The sequence below is a fragment of the Diaphorina citri genome, unplaced genomic scaffold (assembly GCF_000475195.1).
Source record: "Diaphorina citri unplaced genomic scaffold, Diaci psyllid genome assembly version 1.1 scaffold1374, whole genome shotgun sequence".
Taxonomy (NCBI): Eukaryota; Metazoa; Arthropoda; class Insecta; order Hemiptera; family Psyllidae; genus Diaphorina; species Diaphorina citri.
In genome coordinates, this window is record NW_007378800.1 from 26,612 (window position 1) to 46,935 (window position 20,324).

The 20,324-nt window shown below is 38.9% G+C and overlaps 4 protein-coding genes across 4 annotated transcripts; 3 read left to right on the forward strand and 1 right to left on the reverse strand.

Annotated features, from left to right (window-relative positions):
* Positions 1 to 685: 685 nt before the first annotated feature.
* On the reverse strand, positions 686 to 19,985 carry LOC103515577 (KIF1-binding protein homolog). The gene is made up of 5 exons (XM_026828231.1): positions 19,841 to 19,985; positions 2,648 to 2,909; positions 1,384 to 1,640; positions 981 to 1,040; positions 686 to 934 (listed from the first exon to the last, which is right to left on the reverse strand). Exons 2-5 carry the CDS (start codon positions 2,874 to 2,876, stop codon positions 686 to 688), a joined length of 795 nt encoding a protein of 264 aa, XP_026684032.1. The 5' UTR covers positions 2,877 to 2,909; positions 19,841 to 19,985.
* LOC103515578 (SUMO-activating enzyme subunit 1-like) lies at positions 3,827 to 6,413 on the forward strand. The gene is made up of 4 exons (XM_008480517.3): positions 3,827 to 3,909; positions 4,426 to 4,553; positions 5,016 to 5,163; positions 6,115 to 6,413. Exons 1-4 carry the CDS (start codon positions 3,827 to 3,829, stop codon positions 6,335 to 6,337), a joined length of 582 nt encoding a protein of 193 aa, XP_008478739.1. The 3' UTR covers positions 6,338 to 6,413.
* Positions 7,703 to 12,527, forward strand: LOC103515579 (F-box/LRR-repeat protein 20-like). Its single transcript, XM_026828232.1, has 5 exons — positions 7,703 to 7,893; positions 8,892 to 8,959; positions 9,343 to 9,472; positions 10,638 to 10,959; positions 12,433 to 12,527. Exons 1-5 carry the CDS (start codon positions 7,852 to 7,854, stop codon positions 12,525 to 12,527), a joined length of 657 nt encoding a protein of 218 aa, XP_026684033.1. The 5' UTR covers positions 7,703 to 7,851.
* On the forward strand, positions 15,409 to 19,145 carry LOC103515581 (MAU2 chromatid cohesion factor homolog). Its single transcript, XM_026828233.1, has 5 exons — positions 15,409 to 15,454; positions 16,138 to 16,211; positions 16,483 to 16,674; positions 18,061 to 18,206; positions 19,058 to 19,145. The coding sequence occupies exons 1-5, from the start codon at positions 15,409 to 15,411 to the stop codon at positions 19,143 to 19,145; spliced, it is 546 nt and encodes a 181-aa protein (XP_026684034.1).
* Positions 19,986 to 20,324: the final 339 nt, after the last annotated feature.

The following is a 20,324-nucleotide window of genomic DNA, read 5'->3' on the forward strand; positions in this document are numbered from 1 at the left end:
AAAGTTTGCCCCTGGTGGGAATTGAACCCAAGACCTAGTGCTTACAAGGCACACACAGTCACACTCACTACGCTCCACACCAATTGGGCTGGCAGCCATCATATAAGATTTATGTTTACAGTACTGGTCCATTGACTTGTCAGATTTTTTGAATGAAATTTCACCTTTGCTTTCTTACAGATTGAGAGCCACCAAAATTCTTCTCATTGGTGTCGAAGGCGTTGGAGCAGAGATAGCCAAGAACATAATTTTGTCGGGTGTCAAGTCTGTGTGCCTCCTAGATAGCGGAGTTGTCACCAAGGAAGATGTTAACACAGCCCAGTTTCTCGCACCCCATGAAGATATTGGAAAAAATGTAAGATAACTACATTTATTAACTGGGTTGGTAGCGCGTAGGCCTTGTATGCGCTAGGCCACTAGTTCGATCCCCGCCTAGGGCAGTTTTATCCTGAACAGATAAGCAGAAACAGTTTGTTCTCGGAACGGCTGGCTTTCTCCTATCCTGTCTTCCTTCTCTCTTCAATTTCAGGATGATGAGACCTTAGCAGCTACAGTTTCCTCTGTCAAACCTCTTTTTCTTCTTAAAAAAAAAAAATCTATTTAGGCAACAAGTGTTAGCAACACGATGGGACAGTTTGAAATTAAAATTAGTGAAACAAATGAAAGAAAAAAAAAATTGGTTGACTTACTCTTGTTCATATTTAGTTTCATCCGTGCTTTTCACCTCATTCAGAATGGGTTCATAGTCAGCATAGATTTTACTCGCTATCGTCAGACATTCCCGGGCCAAATGGAATGCATTGTTCTCCAGACACACTTGAGATAATGTGGCCATGTTGAGGGACCACTCCGAGTTATTGTAGTCATTTATCTCGAGTTGTCTCTTGAGTGTGGTGTGGCAACAGACGGCAGATTTAATGGCATCGCCCTTGTGTATGTAACATTGGGCAAGGTAGTAGAGAGTCAACGTGTAGAGCTTCAATGTAACATTGGGCGAGGTAGTAGAGAGTCAACGTGTAGAGCTTCTCTAGAGCAAGCACCTGGGGAGGAAAAGAAAACAGAATTGCAAGTTTAGTAAAACAGGAAAAAACCTCTTTCATTCCCAATCCAAAATTCTTGCATGAAAAAGAAAGCAAAAGAAACAAAGAAATTTGGTTGTATCCTCTAGTTCAAGCATGAATGCTTATTATGAAATAAATTTTCCATGAATTTACTTGACAGGGACTCAAACCACCAACCTCCAGACCTTAAGTTGACCACGCTACTCAAAGTTCATACTAAGGGCAAAGTCTTTAAAGCTAAAAAGTATCATTCTACCTTTTCTTCAGACAGAAAAATGACCTAATGTGGTCAATTTCTAGCATTTGAAACCATCCAACCAACCTTTTCTTCAGAAGTCTTTGAAGTGAACAAAGTGGTAGGATCAATTGGCTCCATTTTACTTTCCGAGAATTCCTTGTAGTACTTCTCAGCTTCACCAAAGTAGTCAAATGCCCTCTGCCATTCAGTCCGCTGTGACCACACAAGTCCCAGATTATTGTAAGCACTGACACAGGTAATGATGTACTCTGGTGTCAATTCCTTGGACTTGATAAGGTCGATTGTGGTGTTGAAAGAGTCTTCACCTTGTTTGATTTCATCTGAAAGAAAAGCATTTTTTTTTTTAAAATTTTTCACATGATTCAATTAAAATCTTTCTTCTTTTTTCTATGCCAGAGCAATGTTACTTGAATACATTCTGACAGTTCTGACTTTGAGGAAATTTATCCAGCCTACAAGGGTACAACTTGGGCTATTTGAATAGGTAACTAACTGAATTACACAAGGCCACTAGGCTATTGAGAGTGTGTCAACATTGGTATCCAGCTATCCAGTCACATTAACCAACCAGCAACCATTGAAAATCCAAGATGGGAAATTGTTTTTGTTTTCTTTCTCATTAAAGAGGAAAATAGAGCTTTAGTTGGTCAGCCAGCCTACTTAGCTTGGTTGGTATCACCCTCAAAATTTAGGCTATTGAGAGTGTGTCAACATTGGTATCCAGTCACATTAACCAACCAGCAACCATTGAAAATCCAAGATGGGAAATTGTTTTGTTTTCTTTCTCATTGAAGAGGAAAATAGAGCTTTAGTTGGTCAGCCAGCCTACTTAGCTTGGTTGGTATAACCCTCAAAATGGCTGGCCTTTTCCTATCCTGTCTTCCTTCTCTCTTTGATTTCAGGATGATAAGACCTTAACAGTTACAGTTCCTTCGGTTTTTGTTTTCTTTCTCATTAAAGAGGAAAATAGAGCTTTAGTTGGTCAGCCAGCCTACTTAGCTTGGTTGGTATCACCCTCAAAATGGCTGGCCTTTTCCTATCCTGTCTTCCTTCTCTCTTTGATTTCAGGATGATAAGACCTTAACAGTTACAGTTCCTTCCCTATGTTAAGCTCCGCCGAGCAAGGCAATAAATGGATGGGTGACTTCAACATTATATTGGGAATAAAGGGAGAACGGGCTCTAGTCTTGATTTTAAATCATTATTAACAGTTACAGTTCCTTCTGTAAAACCTCTTGAAAAAAAAAAGTTGGTCAGTATCATATTGGATTTTATGAAGATACAGAAGTAAAAATATAAAAAAATAAATAAACAAATAAAAACTTGCCTGTGTCCACAGAAATAATGCCAAGTTGAAGCCAAACATGGGCTAACATGGCATCTCTTTTGTTGGCATTGTCATGGAGTGATTGCAACTGAGTTTTCAATTTCTCGAGCAGATCTTTAGCCTTGTACTTTGATCTGTAGGGGTCGGATGGCGGATCCTGCTTGGATTCAACAAGCAGTAAATTTTCAATCTGTTGAAACAATTCACTCAGTTCTTCTTCTTTGGCCATGACTAATGTGGGGTTTCGGAAGAGAAATTCTATCTGAAATATAAAATGAGATTACTTAAAGGGATTAGTTTGTATTGAAGGGAATTTGGAAACAATACAGATTCAGGTCGTGGTTATATACCATGTTGGGTTAGGCAAGGTTGAAGGGATTAGTTTGTATTGAAGGGAATTTGGAAACAATACAGATTCAGGTCGTGGTTATATACCATGTTGGGTTAGGCAAGGTTGGTAAACGAACCTTTCTTTTAGGTTGTGGTTATGTACCCGGTTGAGGAAGGCACTTGCCTTGTTGGATCCTGCTTGGATTCAACAAGTAGTATATTTTCAATCTGTTGAAACAATTCACTCAGTTCTTCTTCTTTGGCCATGACTAATGTGGGGTTTTGAAAGAGGAATTCTTTCTGTAATATAAAATGAGATTAAAGGGATTAGTTTGTATTGAAGGGACTTTAGAAACAATACAGATTCAGGTCGTGGTTTTATATAATGGGTTGGGTTAGGCAAGGTTGGTAAACGAACTTTTCTTTTAGGTTGTGGTTATGTAGGTACCCAGTTGTCCGGTTGTTTTTCAGTTACCACCCCCATTTCCAACTGTAGAAACAATATCCTGTCTCAACTAGTCTGAACCTACAACCTCAATGTGCATAAAGAACTGAAACACAGAAGGACCTTATCTGGAGAACACTTTGTGCATGGGATGACAGATAAGTTCCTAGGTTTAGAGCCCTTATCTAGAGGGCCTTATCTTCAAGACTACAGAGATGAACTGTCTCTTTCTGCTCACTTGGTGTTATCTGTAAATCTGTTCAGCCAAAACAAGACTACTTACCAACTCTCTAGGCCTAGGATAATCCAACCTACCTAGAATGTGGACACAACAGGTTGTTTGTCACCTTTTTATCATCAAAGTTGTGTGACTTGTATAGGAAAACTTACAGATAATGCTTACGATGGATATCAAGATTTTCACTGCAGATGTGTTTGGCAAGTTTGGTTATGCATTTGCTGATCTTCAACAATACAAGTGGTTCAAGTAAGTGAGACTTTTTTCAAGCCTAGATCCATAGTAAAAAAATCTATATTTACCTACTTGTTCTCTTTAGGGAAAAAAATTGATAATTACTTAACTAGGTATAGGGAGAATAATGGGATAACCCTTACCATGTACAGAAGCTCAGAGTGAATTTCAACATGAAATTGTAGATATGTAGACCTTCTGTATGAGAGTATAAACCCTCAAGTAATTATTTAGTTAAATGTGACCACGAAATCAGACTTTTTTAAATAGGCTAGATAGAGGGAACTGTAACTGCTAAGGTCTTGTCATCCCAAAAGTGAAGAGAGAAGGGAGGCAGGATAGGAGAAAGCCAGCCCTTACTAGAATGGACCTTATCTCTTAAGGTTAAAATCCACTCCAGAAGAGAATCGAATCCACGACCTAGGGCTTACAAGGTTGACACACTACCCTCCAATCTAACTAGGCTGAACTGTAAGACCTTAGTTTTGTTTAGTTCAAGCACCACCTCATTGTATTGTTTATTTTATTCAGAGAAAAGAGTTTGGACGAAGAAATAGTCAGCTATTCATCATTGAAAGAAGTTCTCAACATTGATCTGAAAGCAGATGAAGAGTTCAAGAAGATTGCTATCAAGAATCCTGCATATCTGTTGTTCTTAGGTGAGTCAAATCTTTGTTAAATGCAAGAATCGAAACCGGAACTTTCACTTGTTAAATACGAGAAAGGAACCCTGGATTGCAACTCCCTTTTCTTAGATTTGATAGGTGTTCTGAACTCTATGGATCACTTAAAGGAGGGGCTATCTTGATTGACTAAGTAATAGGATAACTATGAGGCAATTGTATCTGATAGGTTTTGTCCACCAAGGTGGATGGTGTGGTTATGACACTTGTCTTGTAAACTGAAGGGCTTGGGTTCAGTCTCAACAGAGGTAGGTATGGAATTTTGTCACCAATAAAAATTAAGAATGTGACCACTGACCACAAGTACTATTAGATAGTACCTACTTGATAGCATACTGTATAATTCAGTACTATTATTTCATTATTATTGTCTTTAATTTTCCATTTTTATTTGTTAATCTTAAAATTGACCTCATGTGCTCTATTGTGGTTTCTCAGTGTTACAAAATTTCCACAAGACGCAAGGCAGATACCCATTACCTGAGCATAGGACTGAAGATATAGAATTGTTGAAATCAGCCAGGAGCTCCGTACTAGACTCGCTAACTGAGGATCCTGTGGCAGCATTGCCTGATGAATACTTCACGTAAGTTCAATGTAAAAAGTTTTATTGATGAGAAGCTTGGCATTATTTTAATCTCATGCCTATCGAGGTGCCCAACTGGCGGATCCCCTCGTCTGTGATCAGCTCACAATGTGAAAGACTCTGGGGAGTAGGCAACAATAATATGGATTAGAGTAGAGCCCAGTTAAGACAGCCGACCCTATTTAAATAGGAAAAGGCTGGGAAGAAGAAGAAGAAGAAGAAGAAGAAGAGAGATCCTAGTTAAGAGCCGGTTCCCCCTTGTTATGTTTCGTCAGATTTTTTTTTCGAATGTCCTTTAGGCAATGTAATTTAAATGATAGTGTTCCCACTGCACACGACACGATTTTTTTCCGAACGGGCTCCAAGTCGTATTTTCCTTCCGGAATTTCTCCTCTTCTAAAGCTCGTTTCCCTGCTTTGGGCGTGATAACACCTGTACTAAACCATAGGAAATCCAAGATCCTAAACAGAGAAGGTTCGATATGGGAAAGTCTGGCTTTCCTGTCCTCCTCTAATCTTAAACAAGATAAAAATTGGCTCAGTCAAGTCCCAAGGGATCAATCTAATAAAATGCTCCCTTCTAACATAGGTACCTACCCACTTATTATAATTTACATTGACGAGGAATTGAACCCTTGATCTAAGGCTTATAAAGCAGGCACGCTACCAAGCTAACTGGACTTAACTTGGCAGGACGGAGCGCTCCTTAATTTATTTTTGTGTAAGGTTGGAGATATTTATTTTAGTATTTCAGTTTGTTATCAGTTCCGTCTGTAGCTGAATCCCCTTCTTTTTTTACCGAGCTGTACAGGAAGTTTAATTTTCCATGTTGTGTGTTTTACAGGAACGTCTTCTCAAAGCTGGCACCCACGTGTCCGTCTGCAGCTGAATCCTCTTCTTTTTTTACCGAGCTGTACAGGAAGTTTAATTTTCCATGTTGTGTGTTTTACAGGAACGTCTTCTCAAAGCTGGCACCCACGTGTGCCATCACAGGAGGCATTGTATGCCAGGAAGTAACAGCGGCCATTTCTCAGAAACAAGTCCTGTTCAACAATATGTTCCTGTTCAGTCCGGTCACCCATATTGGCTACTTTTTCAAAGCCCTCCCCACCTCTGCCACCACGGAAACCAAGTCTAACATCACCAATATTGAAATGGTTGACGAAATTTTGTAAACTTCGAAGCGTAGGTTCTGAGATGATTTCTTTTTACTTTCCTTATCCTATAGGAAGGAAAGTAATGTAATCAGGTCAAATTTCGTGGAAACCAAGTCTAACATCACCAATATTGAAATGGTTGACGAAATTCTGTAAACTTTGAAGCGTAGGTTCTGAGATGATTTCTTTTTACTTTCCTTATCCTATAGGAAGGAAAGTAATGTAATCGGGTCAAATTTTCGATGGCCAGTTTTTAGTGCCAAAACACTTTAACTCTCAGTGGTAAAATCGGCGACAAGAGCACTGACTCTAAACCCAGAGGTGCTTGGTTCAAACCCAACTCGAGAATTATGGCAAGTCTGCTGACGAGAAAAAAATTAGACAGTAAATAAATACACACTTTGTTCTTTTTAGTGCCAAAACACTTTAACTCTCAGTGATAAGATCGGCGATAAGAGCACTGACTCTGCACCCGGAGGTGCTTGGTTCAAACCCAACTCGAGAATTATGGCAAGTCTGCTGACGAGAAAAAAATTAGACAGTAAATAAATACACACCTTGGCTCAGTCAAGTCCCAAGGGATCAATCTAATAAAATGCTCCCTTCTAACATAGGTACCTACCCACTTATTATAATTTACATTGACTTTGAGCTATTGTTTGAAATAGACAACCCTTAGCAGTCATGGAGATGGACAAAGCTTTTACATATAGATTTATAAAGATACCTACCAGTCGTCTACCACATAGGAAAGCCAAAGATTGACCAGTGACACACTCAAGTAAGTAGGTACAGTGCTATCTATACTAGTTAGTAGGTTCCAAAATACCTTCTACTATTTTATAAGACTTTTCACTCTTACAATCTGAAAGGATATTAAGTGATGTAACTATATAAATATCTTCTATTGTTTTCTATAGATGGACAAAGCTTTTACATATAGATTTAAAAAGATACCTACCAGTCGTCTACCACATAGGAAAGCCAAAGATTGACCAGTGACACACTCAAGTTAGTAGGTACAGTGCTATCTATACTAGTTAGTAGGTTCCAAAATAGCTTCTACTATTTTATAAGACTTTTCACTCTTACAATCTGAAAGGATATTAAGTGATGTAACTATATAAATATCTTCTATTGTTTTCTACTTTTCTTTGAATTATTCACATAGAGTATTTAAATGAGCAACAAAGTCCCAAGTGAATAATACACTATAATGCACTTTTCACTTGAACTCTTTCGTATTCTTTCTTCACGTCTAAAATGCAACAAAATCAGCTGATTGGCTGTTTCAAACAATAGAGGAAGAGAAAGAAAAAGACGCAAAACGCAAAAATCAATCCCCAATGTGCCTGTCTTCTATCTGTCATTTCTTTCACAGTATCTTCTCAGCTCAAAAAACATCAAGTTATACATCCATGTCATGTTTCTTCAGTCCACTCTGGTGAGAAATGAAAAAGCTGTTTACTGAGCAATGCTGTGACAAGTATTAAGCAATAGAGATTATTACATGTGAAAAGTAACAAGAAATCATGACTGATAATCACTTTGTTCACAAGAAAAGATCAAATGTTGTAAGTCTTTAGGGTATAAAATTCTAAAAATAAAATGAGAAAGAGAAAGAAAAAAAGGAGGAGAAAAAGAATGAATGAGAGAGAGAGAGGGGGGGCGAGAGAGAGGAAGCAAGCAAAAGAGGGAGAGAGAGAGAGAGACAGAGAGAGAAAGCAAGAGGGGGAAGAAGAGAGAGGAAGCATAAAAAGAAAGAAGGGAGAGAGAGGAAGAGGAAGTTGATAAGTTAAAAGACAAGGCAGAAGCAAGAAAGAATTTTGGTTATTTTCTAGTTTGCCATGGTTGTAAATCCCATGATTCCCATGTCATTCTCACACATCACAAGTTACTATTTTAATCAATAATAAAAAAGTGACTCCTTGAATAGATTATCATTCTGTTCTTTTCCTTCAAAATATATTTCTAACATTTACTTAATATTATATCTGGTTTGTTTCAGTTGACCAGGGTATTCTTGGAGGATGAAGCTCTGATTAACAAGAAGCTACCAAAGGAACTCCTTCTGAGGTGGGGTATAAAATTCTAAAAATAAAATGAGAAAGAGAAAGAAAAAAAAGGAAGAGAAAAAGAATGAATGAGAGAGAGGGGGGGCGAGAGAGAGGAAGCAAGCAAGAGAGGGAGAGAGAGAGAGACAGAGAGAGAAAGCAAGAGGGGGAAGAAGAGAGAGGAAGAGGAAGTTGATAAGTTAAAAGACAAGGCAGAAGCAAGAAAGAATTTTGGTTATTTTCTAGTTTGCCATGGTTCTAAATCCCATGATTCCCATGTCATTCTCACACATCACAAGTTACTATTTTAATCAATAATAAATAGTAATGGAAAGTAAAAAAGTGAACTTTCTCCTTGAGTAGATTATATGTTCTTTTCCTTAAAAACATATTTCTAACATTTGATATCTGGTTTGTTTAGTAATAGAAAGTAAAAAAGTGAACTTTCTCCTTGAGTAGATTATATGTTCTTTTCCTTAAAAACATATTTCTAACATTTGATATCTGGTTTGTTTCAGTTGACCAGGGTATTCTTGGAGGATGAAGCTCTGATTAACAAGAAGCTACCAAAGGAACTCCTTCTGAGGTAATGACATGCTAAGCATTGTTATTGTGACAAATTAGAATAATAATTGGGCTTGTGGTCTTGATAGAATCAATGATGTTGACTGTTTGATAATCTTCGCTGGTTGGCACTTCCCAAAAGGATCAAATCAGTTTGTTAAAAAAAAAATACAAGCACAGTACCTACCTCACAATGGTTGCATACAGTTCAGTACAAGGCAAACAGGTAAAGGCCATCATCCTGGTATGGCTGATTTTTTTTTTTTTTTTTTTTTTTTAATTTTAATCAATTAGCACTAAATTTTTTTTTCAACGGTAAAAAATACATTTTTTTGTAACTTTAATCAATTAGAGCTAAATTTTATTACCAACTGTAAACAAGATATCTATTTTTGACACTTTCAGAATTTTCTCCTACTTGGATGTGACCTCCTTGTGCCGTTGTGCTCAGGTGTCCAAGGCATGGAACATACTAGCTCTAGACGGAAGCAATTGGTCCCGTATTGATCTGTTTAACTTTCAGACTGATGTTGAGGTGAGATTGGACAATTATTTGAACTACAACAGATAACCTAGGTATTAAGCTCTTTTTTCTCCATCATCTCCTACTATCCCTTTTCAATCTTTATTCCCCCACCTCTCTCTTTTCCCTTGTATCCACTGTACTATAGCAATATTAACACACTTCATTCCCCACCTCCCAAATCGATAGGGGGAACTGTAAAAACAGAGGTCTTATCATTCCGAAATCAAAGAGAGAACAAGACAGAGGAAGCCAGCCGTTCCGAGAACGAACATTGTCTGTTTCTATAGGATAAAATTGCTTCATTCTCCACCTCCCAAATTGATCGGGGAAACTGTAAAAACGGAGGTCTTATCATTCCGAAATCGAAACGAAAAAGAGGTCAGGATAAGAGGAAGCCAACCGTTGCGAGAACGAACATTGTTTGTTTAGGATAAAGTTTGATCGAACTAGAATCCAACCCACAGCCTAACACTTACAAGGCAGACACTCTACTCCCAAAGCTAACGGGCGCATCACGACCTTTTCCATAATACGATTTACAACAGATAACCTATTAAGCTCTTTTTTTCTCCATCATCTCCTACTGTCCCTTTTCAATCTTTATTCCCCCACCTCTCTCTTTTCCCTTGTATCCACTGTACTATACCAATATTAACACGCTTCATTCCCCACCTCCCAAATTGATCGGGGGAACTGTAAAAACAGAGGCCTTATCATTCCGAAATCAAAGAGAGAACAAGACAGAGGAAGCCAGCCGTTCCGAGAACGAACATTGTCTGTTTCTATAGGATAAAATTTGGGTTGCCCAAATATTTGATAGGGGAAACTGTAACAACAGAGGTCTTATCATTCCGAAATCGAAAAGAAAAAGAGGTCAGGATAGGAGGAAGCCAACCGTTGTGAGAACAAACATTGTTTGTTTAGTATAAAGTTCGACCGGACTGGAATCCAACCCACAGCCTAACACTTACAAGGCAGACACTCTACTCCCAAAGCTAACGGGCGCATCACGACCTTTTCCATAATACGTTTCGTATCATAAAAAACACAACATGATTCGTCTTAAAACCAAGTAGGTAGGTATCCTATTAAAAAAAAAAAATCCTCTTTAAAAATATCCCTTTGAAACTAGGTTGACACACCACTTATTACTCTCTATTTGTTTCCCTCACAGGGCCCAGTTCTGGAGAACATCTCGCGGCGCTGTGGTGGCTTCCTGCGTCAGATCTCGCTGCGGGGTTGCCAATCTATGACGGACAACTCGCTCAACATTCTCGCTCAGTATTGCAACAATGTAGAAGACATCAACCTCAACCTCTGCAAGAAACTGACCGACGCTACCTCGCTTGCGTTGAGCAAGCATTGTGCGAAGCTACAGCGTCTGGACCTGGCTTCTTGCTCCTTCATTACGGACCAGTCGCTCAAAGCTTTGGCGGACGGATGCCGGAACCTGACTCACATCAATATCTCCTGGTGCATCAATATCACGGAGAATGGTAAGTGATAAGGATAACTGTAGAATTGTAATATCTGTTAACGCCTCGTTTTCGTAATCTTCTGTCTTCGCGTGTCTTTTTTCTGTGTACTTTTATTGTCTACCGAGTACCGCGGCTGTTCTACTACCTAACCTCTTTTTTTAAGAGGTTTGAATGTTTGATAGAGGGAACTGTTTGTAACTGCTAAGGTCTTAAGGTCTTATCGTTCCAAAGAGAGAACGAAGACAGGATAGGAAAAAGCCAGCCGTTCCGAGAACAAACATTATCCTATCAGGATAATATCTGCTCCGGGCGGGAATCGAATTTGCGGCCTAGCGCTCACAAGATAGACCCTCTACCAACCAAGCTTACTAGGCTAGCACTTACTTAGCTTTTCAATATCCGGAATGCCGAATCGAGAACAAATTGTTATTGGCTCTTGGTAAGTAAGTAGGTATTTAATTTTTCCTCTTTTCATTAACGTGCAGCGTGCCATTTAGCTATGAGGGTAACTCGACTGCCTTCTATTCGCTAGGTCGTAGGTTCGATTTCCGCCCGGGGCAAACTTTATGTTATCAAATAACGTTTGTTCTCGGAACGGACGGCTTTCTCCTATCCTGTCCTCTTTTTCGTTTCTATTTCGGAACAAAAAGACCTTTTCTTCTTTTGTCATGTGAATCTCCTCCAGTGTTTAGGGATTAGGGTATATTCATTAGTCACTAATGTCAGTTTATTAATCTTCCAGGTGTGATCGCTTTGGCTCGTGGCTGTCAAAAGTTAGAATCGTTTACTTCGAAGGGTTATTGTCGTAGGTTCGATTTCCGCCCGGGGCAAACTTTATGTAATCAAATAACGTTTGTTCTCAGAACGGACGGCTTTCTCCTAGCCTGTCCTCCTTTTTGTTTCTATTTCGGAACGATAAGACCTTAATAGTTATAGTTCCCCTCTATCATACCTCTTTAAGAAATAATAATGTCTTCTTTTTCTTCTTTTGTCATGTAAATCTCCTCCAATGTTTAGGGATTAGGGTAGAGTCACTAATGTCAGTTTATTAATCTTCCAGGTGTGATCGCTTTGGCTCGTGGCTGTCAAAAGTTAGAATCGTTTACTTCGAAGGGTTCAAATTGTTACTGGCTCTTGGTAAGTAAGTAGGTATTTAATTTTTCCTCTTTTCATTAACGTGCAGCGTGTCATTTAGCTATGAGGGTAACTCAACTGCCTTCTATTCGCTAGGTCGTAGGTTTGATTTCCGCCCGGGGCAAACTTTATGTAATCAAATAACGTTTGTTCTCGGAACGGACGGCTTTCTCCTAGCCTGTCCTCCTTTTCGTTTCTATTTCGGAACGATAAGACCTCAATAGTTACAGTTCCCCTCTATCATACCTCTTTAAGAAATAATAATAATGTCTTCTTTTTCTTCTTTTGTCATGTAAATCTCATCCAGTGTTTAGGGATTAGGGTATAGTCACTAATGTCAGTTTATTCATCTTCCAGGTGTGATCGCTTTGGCTCGTGGCTGTCAAAAGTTAGAATCGTTTACTTCGAAGGGTTGTGTTCAGCTGACCAGTGAAGCATACCATGCATCTTGAGATGTTGCCATTTCTGAAACACATAAAAATAGTGAAATACCTACATTAAGGTTCATCCCTAATTAAATGTGCTTTCAAGTTTCACATTTTTTCATGAGATTTTTGAGGCTGGAGCATCTCTTTGTGAAGTTACTTGGTAAGACGTTTCATAATGTACCCACAGTTAGGGGTGCAATAGTCATACTGGACTCCACACACAGGTATTTTGTTAGAAAAGTCCCCCTTTTCAAGTAATGTACCCAGCAATGGTACTTTCACATATTTTGTAGACCTTCCCTAATTGAATGTGCTTTCAAGTTTTACATTTTTTCATGAGATTCTTGAGGCTGGAGCATCTCTTTATGAAGTTATTTGGTAAGACGTTTCATAAATGTATCCAGTTAGGGGTGCAATAGTCATATTGGACTCCACACACAGGTATTTTGTTAGAAAAGTCCCCCTTTTCAAGTAATGTACCCAGCAATGGTACTTTCACATATTTTGTAGACCTCTTCTCTGGTTGGATCTTGGTGTGTTGTGAAAAAAGGTGAAAATTACCCTGTGTTGAAAGTGCTCAGGCTTTAGCTTTGCTAGTATAAGTTCATACTGTGGCAGTCTTTTAGGGGGTGGTCTAGGATAGGATTCAAGGGATACTGAGATTACTGAGAGTTGAGAATACTTTGCCAGCTTGCAGACACTGAATACACATTTTTATGTTAGGGGGACTGGAGATTCGGAAATTTTCCGCCAATCCCAACAGTGCCAGGTACCATGCATCTTGAGATGTTGCCATTTCTGAAACACATGAGAATAGTGAAATACATTAAGGTTCATCCCTAATTGAATGTGCTTTCAAGTTTTACATTTTTTCATAAGATTCTTGAGGCTGGAGCATCTCTTTATGAAGTCACTTGGTAAGACTTTTCATAAATGTACCCAGTTAGGGTGCAATAGTCATACTGGACTCCACACACAGGTATTTTGTTAGAAAAGTCCTCCTTTTCAAGTAATGTACCCAGTAATGGTACTTTCACATATTTTGTAGACCTCTTCTCTGGTTGGATCTTGGTGTGTTGTGAAAAAAGGTGAAAATTACCCTATGTTGAAAGTGCTCAGGCTTTAGCTTTGCTAGTAAAAGTTCATACTGTGGCAGTCTTTTAGGGGGTGGTCTAGGATAGGATTCAAGGGATACTGAGATTACTGAGAGTTGAGAATACTTTGCCATAGTATGGTAAACAATAAGCATAGCAGTTGAGATGGAATCATTCAAATGGACATTTGTATAGGACTCTGGGAAACGGGGGTAACTTACTTTCTGATCCGAACTGCGAAACGGCCTTTGCTTAACACTTTAATTCAAGCGAACAATAGGCATAGCAGTTGAGATGGAATCATTCAAATGGACATTTGTATAGGACTCTGGCAAACGGGGGTAACTTACTTTCTGATCCGAACTGCGAAACGGCCTTTGCTTAACACTTTAATTCAAGCGACATACTTGATTTTCTACACGAATTCACAGTTAAATACCATAAACTTCTAGTAGACGTTCGGCAGCAAAGGATCCTTTTCCCTTTTTCAGTCAAAAATCAAAATCAAAATGGTAAATAAACAAAATGCTCAAAATGGATATTTTTATTATTTTTTTTTCCTAGTGACTTTTGATTTTTACCACTGGCAGCACTGCAAGACACAAGCGCTCTCTTGTGTTTCATTTTGAAACTCTAACTAATCAGCTGTTATCAGTCAGCTGTTCTCATTTCGGTGTGTGTGAAGTGTGTGTGTGTTTTTTAAAAGTAAAGTATTTTTCTTTATGTGTAATAATTTAAATGTAATTAATTACTTATTCCTTATTCTTAACAATTTATTCATAAGAATTAATTAAAGTGGACTAAAGGTTACCCGTAAGGTAACCTTTAGCCCACTACCTACTGTTCAGGGAAAATTTAAAGAAATAGCAGTCATCTGAATGTCTCATTGTTAGATACCTACAACTGCCTGCCTGTATACTTCTGTACCTGTGACACCAAAGAACTTCAGGTGGCCGATTATCTGCAGATTACCTGAAATGAATTTCTTGTAGGAACAAAGACCATCGTATACTGCTTCTGTACCTGTGACACCAAAGAACTTCAGGTGGCCGATTATCTGCAGATTACCTGAAATGAATTTCTTGTAGGAACAAAGACCATCTCATAGACAAGTTACATATGAGGCAGTTATGTAAGAATCATGAGGACCCAACTTCAATAATTACATAGCTCTTCAAGATTTTGGTGTCCCGTTCCTATCAGCTATCAAACCAAGGACCAAGGTACTGAAGGGGGATTGATTTTTGCGTTTTGCGTCTTTTTCTTTCTCTTCCTCTATTGTTTGAAACAGCCAATCAGCTGATTGATTGATTTTTGCGTTTTGCGTCTTTTTCTTTCTCTTCCTCTATTGTTTGAAACAGCCAATCAGCTGATTATTGATTTTTGCGTTTTGCGTCTTTTTCTTTCTCTTCCTCTATTGTTTGAAACAGCCAATCAGCTGATTTTGTTGCATTTTAGATGTGAAGAAAGAATACGAAAGAGTTCAAGTGAAAAGTGCATTGGTGTATTATTCACTTGGGACTTTGTTGCACATTTAAATACTCTATGTGAATAATTCAAAAAAAAGTAGAAAACAATAGAAGATAATTATATAGTTACATCACTTAATATCTTTTTCAGATTGAAAGAGTGAAAAGTCTTATAAAATAGTAGAAGCTATTTTGGAACCTACTAACTAGTATAGAAGTATAGATAGCACTGTACCTACTTACTTGAGTGTTTCACTGGTCAATCTTTGGCTTTCCTATGTGGTAGACAACTGGTAGGTATCTCTATAAATCTATAATTATGTAAAAGCTTTGTCCATCTCCATGACTGCTAAGGGTTGTCTATTTCAAACAATAGCTCAAAGTCAATGTAAATTGTAATAATAAGTGGGTAGGTACCTATGTTAGAAGGGAGCATTTTATTAGATTGATCCCTTGGGACTTGACTGAGCCAAGAAAGAAATCTTATGAGAAAGTCAGCCGTTCCGATATCGAACCTTCTCTGTTTAGGATCTTGGATTTCCTATAGTTAAATACTGGTGCTATCGCGCCAAAAGCAGGGAAACGAGCTTTAGAAGAGGAGAAAATACGGAAGGAAAATACGACTTAGAGCCCCGTTCGGAAAAAAATCGTGTCGTGTGCAGTGGAAACACTATCATTTAAATTACATTGCCTACAGGACATTCGAAAAAAATCTGACGAAACATAACAAGGGGGAACCGGCTCTTAACTAGGATCTCTCTTCTTCTTCCCAGCCTTTTCCTATTTAAATAGGGTCGGCTGTCTTAACTAGGCTGTCTCTACTCTAATCCATATTATTGTTCCCTACTCCCCAGAGTCTTTCACATTGTGAGCTGATCACAGACGAGGGGATCCTTTGGCTCGTCCTGAACCGCAGTTAACCATCGTGAGGACTTGTGCTTGATCTTTAAAAACAGAGAGAACCCTTCAAAGAGCTGCCAGTTAGCTAGACTGGCTAGGGCTAAAATCCTTGTAGTTTTCCTTTTCAAATTGACCTCATTTAATTTCTCCCTCATCTCATTACTATTACAGTCGTATCCGGGCCTAACGTAGGCGACATGTTCATTTGGATGCCCAAGGAGCATCTGTATGTAGTAGTCTATCTGGTGACAGTCATGCACAGTATGCAAGCGGGCTACATGGACAAAGCACAGAAATACACAGACAAGGCCCTGCTCCAAATAGAAAAGCTGAAGATAGTGGACAACAAGCCCATCCTGTCTGTGTTCCAGCTTATGTTACTGGAACATATTGTCAGCAGAAATACACAGACAAGGCCCTGCTTCAAATAGAAAAGCTGAAGATAGTGGACAACAAGCCCATCCTGTCTGTGTTCCAGCTTATGTTACTGGAACATATTGTCATGTGTCGACTCTGGTGACAGTCATGCACAGTATGCAAGCGGGCTACATGGACAAAGCACAGAAATACACAGACAAGGCCCTGCTCCAAATAGAAAAGCTGAAGATAGTGGACAACAAGCCCATCCTGTCTGTGTTCCAGCTTATGTTACTGGAACATATTGTCATGTGTCGACTGGTGATGGGCAACAAGTCTATTGCTTTACAGGTAACTATCAGGTGGCCTGTTCCAAGAACTAGGTACTCCCTTCTCTCCACTCCTCATTTTTTACTCCACTTGCTGGAAATAGAGACAAACAGTACGCCGCGTGTTGTGCGCCAAGAACTAGGTACTCCCTTCTCTCCACTCCTCATTTTTTACTCCACTTGCTGGAAATAGAGACAAACGGTACGCCGCGTGCTGTGCCATTTTTAAGGAGAAAAAAGTAAGGAGTAGGAAGTGCAGAGTTCTTCTTTGATCAAGAACTAGGTACTCCCTTCTCTCCACTCCTCATTTTTTACTCCACTTGGTGGAAATAGAGACAAACGGTACGCCGCGTGCTGTGCCATTTTTAAGGAGAAAAAAGTAAGGAGTAGGAAGTGCAGAGTTCTTCTTTGAAGAGATCAGAAAGCGAGCACAGAAAGCCTCAACAGGGAAAGAACCAGAAAATTTTATTTGTGGCTGAATCAGCAGCCTATTTTAGTGTGTAGAGTTGTAGACTGTAGATGGTCACCCATCCTGATACCACGTACGCGCAAAGTTATATAACTTCAGTGATCCATTGGTATGTTAAGGCGCTCTTTTTAGCCTTGTGTGGGGCGTCCATTTGTTTAGTACTATTGCACTGATACATTGGTAACTAGGCGCTCTTTTTAGCCTTGTGTGGCGCGTCCATTTGTTTAGTACTATTGCACTGATACATTGGTAACTGGTGCATTCAATGTGCTTATTGCCGCTGACTCCCTAATCATTGTTCACTCTTATTTCACAGGAAATGTCTCAAGTAATCTCCCTCTGTCATCAACACCCGCCCATGTGGCTGAATCAGCAGCCTATTTTAGTGTGAAGAGTTGTAGACTGTAGATGGTCACCCATCCTGATTGCAAGTTACTTATATAACTTCAGTGATCCATTGGTATGTTAAGGCGCTCTTTTTAGCCTTGTGTGGGGCGTCCATTTGTTTAGTACTATTGCACTGATACATTGGTAACTGGTGCATTCAATGTACTTATTGCCGCTGACTCCCTAATCATTGTTCACTCTTATTTCACAGGAAATGTCTCAAGTAATCTCCCTCTGTCATCAACACCCGCCCACAAGCACAGAAAGCCTCAACAGGGAAGAACCAGAAAATTTTATTTGTGGCTGAATCAGCAGCCTATTTTAGTGTGTAGAGTTGTAGACTGTAGATGGTCACCCATCCTGATACCACGTACGCGCAAAGTTATATAACTTCAGTGATCCATTGGTATGTTAGGGCGCTCTTTTTAGCCTTGTGTGGGGCGTCCATTTGTTTAGTACTATTGCACTGATACATTGGTAACTGGTGCATTCAATGTGCTTATTGCAATATTGCCGCTGACTCCCTAATCATTGTTCACTCTTATTTCACAGGAAATGTCTCAAGTAATCTCCCTCTGTCATCAACACCCGCCCCTACTCGTAACTCACAGACCTCAGTTACACACACTGCTGGGTTTGTACGCCATGTCAATGAACTGTATGGAAGCAGCCGAAGCTCAGTTTACTGCAGCCCTCAGGTATGTTTTATCCGATGTCGAAGGCGTGTGGAAAGAAACTTATCACCTTGAAAGCTGGAAACCCCTAAAAATGTGCCAAAATCTCCCAGTCCCTCTTTCTTGAGAGAAACTACTTACTTATTTTTGCTTCAGTAATTTCTTCTTTTTATCTTCAAAAGGTGCCCATAGCACAAACCTTTGCCATGCGGAGGCTGGAAACCCCTAAAAATGTGCCAAAATCTCTCTCTTTCTTCAGAGAAACTACTTGCTTATTTTGCTTCAGTAATTTCTTCTTTTTATCTTCAAAAGGTGCCCATAGCACAAACCTTTGCCATGCGGAGATTGATATTTAGATACCAGATCAGGCTTATCACCTTGAAAGCTGGAAACCCCTAAAAATGTGCCAAAATCTCTCTCTTTTTTCAGAGAAACTACTTACTTATTTTTGCTTCAGTAATTTCTTCTTTTTATCTTCAAAAGGTGCCCATAGCACAAACCTTTGCCATGCGGAGATTGATATTTAGATACCAGGATATCCAGACCCACTAAAACCCATCCCCTCCCTCTTTACACTAAGGCCCCGGTTTGTCTTAGGTTGATTTCTATTTATTGTTTGTCCTGGGTTTCCTAGCTATTCTCCTGATTGTCAGGTTTGTGCTACATCTGGTTGGATGCCTAAGATGTAACTTCGTGAAAATCCATATTGATATACCTGTTTTGAAAAATAAATACCTAAGAACTGCACAGTGCACGGATTTCTTTGTAATAATTATATAGGTATTACTATAACTTGAATTCATGTATAATTGTATAGGGTTTTTAGCCTAGGTTGATTTTATCTAGGTATTTATTCTAATCATTTTCTCTCCTAGGTTAAGTCAAGAGCGCGAGCTGTGGACATTCGCCAATCTGAATCTGGCCATTGTCTATCTGCTTGCCTTGTTTGCCAAGGTTGGTTAACTTGCCTTGTTTTTCAGTAACCACCCCCATTTCAAACTGTAGGAACAATATCCTGTCTCACCTAGTCTGAGCTCATCTCAACCCGGTACATAACCACAACCTTAAGTTACCACTCCCATGCCAAACTGTAGAAACAATATCCTGTCTCAACTAGTCTGAACCTACAACCTCAGTGTGCATAAAGAACTGAAACACAGAAGGACCTTATCTGGAGAACACTTTGTGCATGGGATGACAGATAAGTTCCTTGGTTTAGAGCCCTTATCTAGAGGACCTTATCTTCAAGACTACATAGATGAACTGTCTCTTTCTGCTCACTTGGTGTGGACACAACAGGTTGTTTGTCACCTTTTTATCATCAAGTTGTGTGACTTGTGTAGGAAAACTTACAGATAATGCTTACGATGGAGAGACAATTACTCAGCAGTTATACTCTTTGAAGTCCTCTGTTGTCTAGGAGTATTGATAAAACATAAAAAGCAAAATTTAAAAAGTTGTAAAATCAATAATCCTCCACTAATCCACTTTTCAGAAAAATTCAAGTTCTTATTTTTTTTGAAAAATCGCGCCACAACGAAATTTCAAAAATCGGTTTTCGGTTACCGATATCTGTGACCGATACCGATATCAAATCGATTTTCAAAAAAAAAAAAAAAAAAAAAAAAAAAAAAAAAAAAAAAAAAACCCAAAAAAACAGATAATGCTTACGATGGAGAGACAATTACTCAGCAGTTATACTCCTTGAAGTCCTCTGTTGTCTTGGAGTATTGATAAAACATAAAAAGCAAATTTTAAAAAGTTGTAAAATCAATAATCCTCCACTAATCCTCAATCCACTTTATCCACTTTTCAGAAAAATCAAGTTCTTATTTTTTTGAATAATCGCGCCACAACGAAATTTCAAAAATCGGTTTTCTGTTACCGATATCTGTGACAGGAGTATTGATAAAACATAAAAAGCAAAATTTAAAAAGTTGTAAAATCAATAATCCTCCTCTAATCCACTTTTCAGAAAAATTCAGGCCGTGGTTATGAACATCAGGGCCATCGTAGGACATCGTCGGACTTTTTGCGTGTAAAGTTGGCGGGAAATTCGAATTTTTGATTTTTTTTCCGCTGTTACCGATATCTGTGACCGATACCGATATCGATGAATCGATTTCGATTTTTTTTTTTTCA

Bases quoted from the DNA above. Each gene is read 5' to 3' on its own strand.
- LOC103515577 (XM_026828231.1), bottom strand. From the start codon at position 2,876: ATGGCCAAAGAAGAAGAACTGAGTGAATTGTTTCAACAGATTGAAAAT. The intron at 1,641-2,647 runs GCAAGTTTTTAT...CTTTTCTTTCAG, and splicing joins CATTATTTCTGTGGACACAG to ATGAAATCAAACAAGGTGAA. The intron at 935-980 runs GAAGCTCTACAC...CAATGTTACATA, and splicing joins ACCTCGCCCAATGTTACATT to CACAAGGGCGATGCCATTAA.
- LOC103515578 (XM_008480517.3), top strand. From the start codon at position 3,827: ATGGATATCAAGATTTTCACTGCAGATGTGTTTGGCAAGTTTGGTTAT. The intron at 3,910-4,425 runs GTAAGTGAGACT...TATTTTATTCAG, and splicing joins CAACAATACAAGTGGTTCAA to AGAAAAGAGTTTGGACGAAG. The intron at 4,554-5,015 runs GTGAGTCAAATC...GTGGTTTCTCAG, and splicing joins TGCATATCTGTTGTTCTTAG to TGTTACAAAATTTCCACAAG.
- LOC103515579 (XM_026828232.1), top strand. From the start codon at position 7,852: ATGACTGATAATCACTTTGTTCACAAGAAAAGATCAAATGTT. The intron at 7,894-8,891 runs GTAAGTCTTTAG...GGTTTGTTTCAG, and splicing joins ACAAGAAAAGATCAAATGTT to TTGACCAGGGTATTCTTGGA. The intron at 8,960-9,342 runs GTAATGACATGC...TGACACTTTCAG, and splicing joins CCAAAGGAACTCCTTCTGAG to AATTTTCTCCTACTTGGATG.
- LOC103515581 (XM_026828233.1), top strand. From the start codon at position 15,409: ATGACTGCTAAGGGTTGTCTATTTCAAACAATAGCTCAAAGTCAAT. The intron at 15,455-16,137 runs GTAAATTGTAAT...TTACTATTACAG, and splicing joins AACAATAGCTCAAAGTCAAT to TCGTATCCGGGCCTAACGTA. The intron at 16,675-18,060 runs GTAACTATCAGG...CTTATTTCACAG, and splicing joins ACAAGTCTATTGCTTTACAG to GAAATGTCTCAAGTAATCTC.